Source organism: Dipodomys ordii, unplaced genomic scaffold, assembly GCF_000151885.1.
Source record: "Dipodomys ordii isolate 6190 unplaced genomic scaffold, Dord_2.0 Scaffold30, whole genome shotgun sequence".
NCBI lineage: Eukaryota > Metazoa > Chordata > Mammalia > Rodentia > Heteromyidae > Dipodomys > Dipodomys ordii.
The window spans coordinates 4,446,133-4,455,949 of NW_012267246.1; the positions used below are offsets into that span (position 1 = coordinate 4,446,133).

At 40.1% G+C, this 9,817-nt stretch overlaps 1 protein-coding gene across 2 annotated transcripts in view; it reads right to left on the reverse strand.

Annotated features, from left to right (window-relative positions):
• The window catches only part of Kpna4 (karyopherin alpha 4 (importin alpha 3)), a 34,767-nt gene that overhangs the window by 3,145 nt on the left and 21,805 nt on the right, over positions 1–9,817 (reverse strand). For both annotated transcript variants that reach the window (XM_013016239.1, XM_013016238.1), the window contains exons 11-15: positions 9,603–9,731; positions 7,328–7,432; positions 5,499–5,570; positions 3,552–3,714; positions 306–400 (exon numbers count right to left, since the gene is read on the reverse strand). In XM_013016239.1, the coding sequence (XP_012871693.1) occupies positions 306–400; positions 3,552–3,714; positions 5,499–5,570; positions 7,328–7,432; positions 9,603–9,731 (564 nt within the window). The remainder of the gene's footprint in view (positions 1–305; positions 401–3,551; positions 3,715–5,498; positions 5,571–7,327; positions 7,433–9,602; positions 9,732–9,817) is intronic.

Sequence of the window (9,817 nt, forward strand, 5' to 3'; positions counted from 1 at the left end):
CAATGGTTTTGTTTCTAAACATATGATATTATTACCAATAAGAAATGAGAACTTTGAGGAATTCAAGTAGAAATACAGTGTGACTCATCCAGTGTCAAAAATGTTATTTTTTTTTGTTGTTAGAGCAAGTATGCCTTAAGGATTTAAAAATACTGAAATACTTGTTTCCAAACCAAATAAAATGTCACATGCCTATTTTAATCCCATTGAAAAAAAGTATATATATGCATATACACGCTAGTATTACTACGCTAGAGATACAATATGCTTATTTACATAAATAATAAAACTACAAAATTAAGTACATCATCTGAAGAGAAGAACTGATCAATGATCTCATAGGCCAATTTGTAGATGTCTTCATTTTCATGATTCTGAAGTTGTTCAATTTTCTCCAACCCTGTAAAAAATTGTATTATGTGAAATAATGGTACTGGTACTAGTTTATTTACAATCCAATTTTTATGCTATAAACGACTTGAATTACTATTTTTGGGAATCTATAAGTGAATATTGCATATTTATCTTCAAACATTCAAAACTGATTCTAACAGAATGGAATGTCTAAGTAAAAATTAAGCAGAGTATTACATAACCAATGTTCATAAAGAATAGCATGTACTATTGCTTTTGCTGAAAATAAAAATGTACAATCATTCTGCTATCTAGAATTTACAACAAGTTGTTTTAGTGAACATGTGTGATAAGGAAAGTGGAAGATATTAGGCACTAAACAAGGATTCTTTTTTTTTTTTTGGGTCCGGTTGTGGGGCCTGAACTCTGGGCCTGAGCGCTGTCCCTCAGCTCTTCAGCTCAAGGCTAGCGCTCGACCACTTGAGCCACAGCGCCACTTCTGGCTTTTTTCTTTTTGCTTATGTGGTGCTGAGGAATCGAACCCAGGGCCTCAGGCATGCAAGGCAAACGCTCTACCACTGAGCCAACTTCCGAGCCCACTAAACAAAGATTCTTTAAGATATTTCCTATATGCTTAAAATGATCAAGCCCAACCACAAGTTTTCAGGGGAGTAAGGGATTTTCCCCATAAACAGAAATAAGTTTAGGAAAAGAAACATTAAAATATTTATGTACATACACTTAACTTGTGAATATGCAAATTATACTTTATTGTAAGACTTCTGAAATAAACTGCCCCTTCAGTGTCCCTTCCTGTCCATTTCTTAAATGGAAAACATTTTCTTGGGTTCATTTCCCATTCTAGTTATGCCCTCTTCTTACAAGCCTAGATCTCTTTCAGTCAAATCTCAAAATCCAGAGACTTATATTTACTATTTTAGCCTTAGATTTTCCAGATAGGGTCTTTCACTCTTGGCAGGCTGGTCTCAGATCAAGACACTCCTACCCCTGTCTCTACTACCCCAGGCTCCCCATCCTCACCCCTCCCCCCTTGTCCCTGAGCTCAAGGCTGGCACTCTGTAGCATTTTAAGTTACTGCTCCACTTCCAGCTTTTTGATGGTTAAATGGAGGTAAGAGAATATAGACTTTCCTGTCCAGACTGGCTTTGAACCGTGACCCTCAGATCTCAGCCTCCTAAGTAGCTAGGATTACAGGTACAAGACAATGGCACCTGGCACCAAGCTTATTTTTATTATTATTATTTTTAATATTGTTTTCTGCATGGTTTATCTCCCCAGAGTGCACAGTGTTCACAGGACTCTGGGAAGCTATAGGAATATGCAGGCGCAGACACAAAGCCCGGCTTCATATCCAACATTGTGAAAAGGACCTATACATCACTGGGCAGAGCCCTATGCTCCCCTAGGCCACGAGGACAGAGCCCAGGACCAAGCTTATTTTTTATTTTTTTTGGATCTGGTCGTGGGCCTGAACTCTGGGCCTGGGTGCTGTCCCTCAGCTCTTCACCTCAAGGCTAGTGCTCTACTAATTGAGCCACAGTGAAACTTCCAGCTTTTTCTGCTTATGTGGTACTGAGGAATCAAACCCAGGGCCTCATGCATGCAAGTCAAGTGCTCTACCACTGAGCCACCTTTCCAGCTCGACCAAGCTTATTTTTAGAGATAGTCTCCCCCTACCCCACTCTGAGGATGGCCTCAAATCAAGATCCCCTACTGTTTCCCGTGTAGCTGAGATTACAGGTGTGTGCTATCAAGCCTGGGTCCTATTTCTTGAATCCTGTCATCTGCTTTGACTATTATTGCTTTAATTTATCATATCTTGACCACTGTAAGTTTTGCAATTGATCTCCCTGCCCTCTTCCTTCAAAGACACCATTCCTCAGATACATCTGAAATCCTCCAGCAGCCTGTCACACTTCATGTAAGAATCTACAGAGGAGCTTACAAAACATAAAAATATTTTAGGGCTGGGAAGGTGGCTCAGTGGTAGAGTGCTTGCCTTGCATGCCTGAGGCCCTGGGTTCGATTCCTCAGCACCACATAAGCAAAAAGAAAAAAGCCAGAAGTGGCGCTGTGGCTCAAGTGGTAGAGCGCTAGCCTTGAGCTGAAGAGGCCCAGAGTTCAGGCCCCACAACTGGACCAAAAAAAAAAAAAATTTTAGTAATTAAAAATGCTTACATGGTAAAATCAAGTAGTAAATAGAATTAATGATACCTGCTACTTATTTTGCTGGCACTCACTCCAGTTCTCTAACATTATTCCATCCCCTGTGCCTAACATGATAGCTGGATATTAGTACTTTTATATGCACATTTCTTATTGTTTTGTTTTTCAAGTCTCTTGAGTCCCCCACTTATTGGGTGGGGTGTTCTTCTACTCTTGTACAGTTAACCTTCCTTCATTTATTTCAACTTTGGTCAGAAATATCTCTAATGTCTATTCGGATGACAACAAGTGACATTCTGGCCCATAGCCACATTCAGGGTTGTTTTTCATCTGCATGATACCTCTTCTCACGAGCGATGCTCAAGTTCTAGGTGCCTCTGCTTCTTGGCCACGTTTGGTAAGTGATATTCTACTGAATAAAATACTGGTGGTCCTACAAAGCTTTCAGACTTCACAGGGCCTGATGCTGGCTACATCTCCAGCTTCATCTCTTGTAGTTTGTATTCCATACTTTGTGATTCAGCAACACCGGACTACTTATAAATTGCTGAATGCTATTTCTCACCTCAGACTTTGCTCATGGTGTTAGCTCTGCCTGGAACACCTTTCATCCCTTTATTAATCCTAATTCATCTCTCAAAATCCAGCTCAGGTGTCACTTCCTGCTTCTTCCAGGTGGATTACATAGCGCATTTTGTTGTACATTTCTATTAGGGTAATTAGCACATTAAACCAGTTTATATTAATCTCCAAGGCTGGACTACATGCCTCAAGAGCAAGGAGAGTGTTTTGTTTAACCCTGTCTTCCCAGTACCTTGGCTCAGAGCCTGTTCCATACGTGGCAGCAATGCAGTTACCTAAGCATATGCAAGATGCTGAACAGGACTATACATTAGAATATAGTACTGTTTTATTCTGCTACTTGATTAAGATAGGAAAATACTGAAGAAAATAAAGGTAGTTACCAACAGAATGTTAAGACATTGAGGGACAGTTTATATTCAACTTACCTCCACACTCTTCTATGAGGTTGGCTATGGTTTCTGCCTCATCTTCAGCCATTTTTAATATATTACTCAGTCCATCGAGTACTACCTGCACAACTTGTGCATCTTTTACAGTCAGCAAGTTGCAAAATGGTGGGATAACATTTTGTTGGATAAGGTATGCTACCTGAATAACAGACACCATAAAATAGTAAAACATAAGTCAATGTCTACTCTTATGTGGAAAACAAATTTATTTATTTATTTATTTTGGGTCAGGTTGTGGGGCCTGAACTCTGGGCCTGGGTGCTGTCCCTCAGCTTTTCAGCTCAAGGCTAGCACTCTACCACTTGAGCCACAGCGCCACTTCTGGCTTTTTTTTGCTTATATGGTGCTGAGGAATTGAACCCAGGGCCTCAGGCATGCAAGGCAAGCACTCTACTACTGAGCCACCTTCCCAGTCCCACAAATAAACAATTTCCATCTTTTTTTGGCTACTTTTTTTGGAGAAAAGAGTCTCACAGCCAGGCACCCGGTGGTTCATGCCTATAATCCTAGCTACTCAGGAAGTTGAGATGTGAGGATTGTGGTTCAAAGCCAGTCTGAGCAGGAAAGTTCAGGAGACTCTTATCTCTAATAAACTACTCAGAAAAAGCCAGAAATGGCATTGTGGTGCTAACCTTGAGCACAGAGAGGCTCATGGACAGAGCCCAGGTATTGAGTTCAAGGCCGGGCTGTCTTTAAATCACAATTCTCAAATCTTAGCCATTGCAGATGTGAGCCACCAGCACCAGCTGCTAATACTGTTATTTAAAACCTGACAATCTGATGTGACTGCACCCACTGACTCTTTGCTGTCACTGTCATCAGCCCCTTCAGAGGTGAGATGTGCTGAGCTATTGCTCAATGTACCACTCACTGGTTTCCTGGCATTGCTCCATCATTTACATATTGCTACTTAATGTTATTATTTTCATGTAGCCAATTCCCATTCTGTGATGTTCACAGTTAGATCTTTGTTATTTTGTGAATTATACATGTATTGTCACTTAACTCCTTATTATCTGCTCTGTGAAACATGTCTTAGGCTTGAGGACTATTATCCCCTGTAAGAGGAACAGTATTTTAAGCTCAGTCATTCATATTAAGCTGAGTGTATCTCATTAAATTTGATGGTCTCACCATCATTTCTCAACCTAACTCCAACTGAGATTTCATTTTACTTGTTTTGCTGCTGCCTAATTTTTTTTAAATTGTTTGGGAGGGGACTCTATTTGTTACGAAAATTTGATTTCTGCCTGTTTCATCTTAATACTGTTTTTTTTTTTCCCCCTCTTCTCCTCCTCCTCTGTGGTATAGTATTAAGGTTTGAACCCAAGGCCTCATGCTCTCTAGCCTTTCCAGGTCATGGATAATGCTCTATCACTTCAGCCAGACCTCCAGTTCCAGCTTTTTTCAGGTTAATTGTAGGTTTATGTGCCTGGGCTGGCTTTAAACTTGATCTGAGGATCTCAGTCTCCTGAGTAGCCAGCCTTTATGCTGTTACAACCTTGACTATAGGTGCTTCCTTGATCTTACCATGTATTTGAGAACTCCTGAAGAGGACCCAGGGTTTTGGCTCAGTGGTAGAGCATTTGCCTGATATGTACATCCAATGCCCACCACCTCAATATGCTAGAAAAAGATCACATTTCTGCTGTAAAATATGACTGAGGTATCAAGGTAATCCTTTTGTGATGGAGAAAAAAAAAATCACAGTCTAGGGGCTTGAAGTGTTACTCAGTAACAAAACATATGATTGCCATGTGTGAATACTGGGGTTCAATCCTCAGCCTCCATAAACAAGTGAACAACAAAACAACACATATCCTACAGAATATTAGTATTTTCAAATATGATTTACTTAAATCTAAGTGTTATAATTATCTAAATTTTTTTTTTTTTTTTACTAGGATGAGAAGTTTGACTTACTTGATCTTTCCTTCCACTAATCGTTAAGTTACTTATGGCCCAAGCAGCTTCTTTCTGAGTGCCAAAATCCCCCTAAAAAAAAAAAAAAAGGCAGAAAGAAAAGGCTATTAAATGTAAGGTAGTAAGGTAGGAACACTCAAAAAGATGTTATATGAAATAACTGCTTATCCCAACTTTCATTTTAGCTAATGTGTGTGTGTGTGTGTGTATTTACTTAAACTATAATCAATCTGCTTTCAACAAGCAGAAGCTTTTTTGGTGAACTCTCCTAAAAATAACTGACATATTACTGTTCAATAATATCAGATTAAAAAAAGTCTATAAAATGAAGTAAGACTGCTGGGCACCAGTGGCTCACACCTGTAATCCTAGGTACTCAGGAAGTTAAGATCTGAATATTATGGTTTAAAGCTATCTTTAGCGGGAAAGTCCATGAAACTCTTTGGAAAAATCTGTAATTTATAAGCAATATAAATACAAATTTAAAATATTTTTAAAAGCCTATGACTTGGTACCAGGAAAATGATTTAAAATTATCAACTGTATACCTTCTTGTGTATGGTCACAGTAGCAAAAAAGTTAAACTAAAATTCTCAACAGAAAGGATGTGGCTTACAGACCATCTACAGGGAATAAGACGTAATTATTAAAAGTATGATTAGCAACATACACACTCAAAGAATAGCATTGAGCTACCTTTTCCTATCTATCAAGCTTAGAAAATGTAAATATTTACCAATTAGTACAAAAGGGTCTATAAATTTTTTTTCTTTGTGAAAATACCGTACAGAGGGGTTACAATTACATAGGCAAGATAACGAGTACATTTCTTATCAAGCATTGTTGCCTCCTCCTTTGAAGGGTCTATAAATCTTGAGAGTAACCACAATATACAGTAAAATTCATATGATTTGTGTATTTATAACCTGGATTCAAAGAGGAAAAAATATGTAAGCTATTCTTGGAAGTATCACTAAAGTATATCTATATGTATATGTATATTTATATATTTTTTTAATTTATTTTTTGTCAGTCACGGAGCTGAACTCTGGGCCTGGGTGCTGTCCCTCAGCTCTTCAGCTGAAGGCTAGTGCCTTACCACTTGAGCCACAGTACCACTTCTGGCTTTCTTATGCTTATGTGGTGCTGAGGAATCAAACCCAGGGCCTCATGCCTACCAGACAAACTAACACTGAGCCAACTTCCCAGCCCCCACAATTTATATTTAACAGTAATAACAAATAAGGAAGGTATCTATATAGTGATCTGAGGGTTGTCTTAGGATATACTTCTTTCAAAAGGTAGAGTAGGAGATGGATATGGCGTATTATTTCTGAGTAGGATGAAAGGATATACGTAAGCAAATACCCATTTGCATATTTTGTATAAAGCAACTAAGGATAGCCAAAACTAAAAAAATGGGCCAGGTGAATTGGCTCAAGCCTCAGCACATGATCATAGCTGCTCAGGAGGTGGAGATCAGAAAGACAGGTTTGAGGCCATCATGGAAAGTTTCCAAGACTCCCATTTCAACCAATAAAAGCTGGGTACAAGCACTGCTTGTGCCTGTCATCCTAGCGATTCAGGAAGCATAACAGGATTGAGGGTCAATTCAGCTGGCCAGGGTATAAATGTGAGACCCTATTAGTAACAAAAAAAGGAAAAAGTTTTGAGGTGGTAAAAAAGGCACACGTTCAAACCCAGTACAGTAAACAACAAAAACTCGAACTGGAAGAATGAGAAGAAAAAACTGAGTGAGGGCAAGAGTAGCCTTGAGTTCAAACCCTAGTACTCGAACAAAAACAAAAAGGAAACATTCATTCTCTTACCTTATCCAAAAGGTGTATTATCATTGGTACAAGATTGGCATCAATTACTGCCTGCACCTGCTGTTGATTTCCAGCGGTGATGTTAGAGAGAAACCATACTGCTTCCTGTGGAACAAGACCCCATTAGTACTTCATAAAAAATAAAATTTGAGCTGGGCGCTGGTGGTTCACGCCTGTAATCCTAGCTGCTCAGGAGGCTGAGATCTGAGGATCGCCGTTCAAAGCCAGCCCGGGCAGGAAATTCCCTGAGACTCTTTATCTCCAATAAACCATTCGAAACCCGGAAGTGGCTCTTTGGCTCAAGCGGTAGAACGCTTGCCTTGCACTGAAGAGGGCAGGGACAGCGCCCAGGCCCAGAGTTCAAGCCCCATGACTGACACACCTGTAATCTTAGCCACATGAGATAGCTTGGGTAGGAGAGTCTGTAAGACTCTTATCGCCAATTATTCACCAAAAAGCCCAAGTGGAGCTGTGGCTCAAGTGGTAGAGCAGTAAGCCTTGAGCACCCAGGTCCCAAGTTCAAGCCCCAGAACCAGCACCAAAAAAAAACAAATAAACAAAACTGAATTAAGAAAAAGCAGCAGTCACTGATGAATGAATTACAAAATAAAAATCTTGGAAATCGCTGGGCGCTGGTGGCTCACGCCTGTAATCCTAGCTACTCAGGAGGCTGAGATCTGAGGATCGCGGTTCCAAGCCAGCCCAGGCAGGAAAGTCCGCAAGACTCTTATCTCCAATAAAAACCACTAGTAAACCGAAAGTGGCGCTGTGGCTCAAGTGGTAGAGCGCTGGCCTTGAGCTGAAGAGCTGAGGGACAGCGCCCAGGCCCAGAGTTCAAGCCCCAGGACCAGCCAATAAAATAAAAAATAAAAATCTTGGAAATCTCAATTCTTCTATCTCTGTCCATATTTTCTTTGGACAAATCACCAATGCCCTCTAATACAAGTCATACAGAACTAGCCTTTCAAAAGAATTCTTTAAAGGTAATACTGTCAAACAGTATGACCCCCCCCCCAAAAAAAACAAACAAGTATGGCTGGACAGCAAGGAACTGAAACACAGAGCCCCTAACACTTGTGAGGCTCAATAACCTTTCCTCACATATTGTGCTTTTTAGTCTAACCTAAACAAGCCCAGCCAAAGCAGATAAATCTCAATTATTCATAATAGAAACATCAGAAATCAAACAGCAGGTTGTCATACCCTTATGCATTACAGTCATTCATTGCATCATTTCCTTCTAGAGCAGAAGTGAAACCAGATGCTCCACCGTGTTCTTAGTCTATCTTAATGACCTGTGAATGCTGGCCTTTGCCCTACAATGATGCTATACTTTTGGCCAACGTGGGTTTTTTTTTTGGCTGGTCCTGGGACTTGAACTCAGGTCCTGGGCACTGTCCCTGAGCTTCTTTTAGCACACTACCACTTCAGCCATAGTGCCACTTCTGGCTTTTTCTGTTTATGTGGTACTGAAGAATCGAATCCAGGTTTTGTGCATGCTAGGCAAGCACTCTACTACCACCAAGCCACTTTCCCAGCCCATGTGGGTTCTTAAGTGTGCTGAGAAGTTCAAAGATAATAAATACATTACTAAAAACCATCATTAGCAAGAAACAAAAGTATCTAATATTCTACTAAGGAAGGTATTGTTAGAATGTACCAACTTAAACTGACTAAATTTAGCTACATCATCTCTTTTTCTGACAGCTACTAAAATATGTTTTACATTAAAAATACTGTCAATTAGGCTCTTTTGGATCAGATCACAGGATCATGTTCTATGAACCTGTTGGAGATTTGAGGGTGCTGGGCTAGGCAGGTGAGCTATTGTTGGGTTATAATCATCAGCAATGCTGTAATCAAAACCTGGTTTGTCTACAACAGCCTCAGATGCACTCCAATATCAGCATCACCGCTCAGTGCCCCCTTCCATAGCCGCCACACACACAGGAACACACACACACAAACACACACTATTAACGATCTACAAAATACTAAGCTAGAATTACTCAACATACATATAAAATTTTTCCAGTCATGCACCATTCAACACCCAAGTATCTCCATTTCATCATTTCCAATAGAGCCAAAGAGTGGCCAGCCCAGGGGCAGAGTACCGTATCCACAAAAACTCATTTTTTTAAAGTTTTCTTCATATATGCCAAGATCTGCTCTGTATGCTATAGTGAATTATGTTCTTTTGGTATCTAAGTGATACTTTTAACAAATGAAAACTATCCTTCTATGTGCTCTGAAACTGTTCCACAACACTTACTTTGTTAATTTTCTCTTTAGGATGAGTCAGGAGTGCTGGGAAGTGTGAGAGAGCATCACAGTTCAAAACTATCTGTGTTTGCTCATCAGTTCCAGTAACGATGTTGCCCACGGCTCGAAGTGCAGCGGTCTGCAATGCAAAGAAGTCAGTGAAAGGCTGTTCCACTGCTATGGGACAGCTTATGAATGACAGGTGCACCCATCCCAACTAGCCTA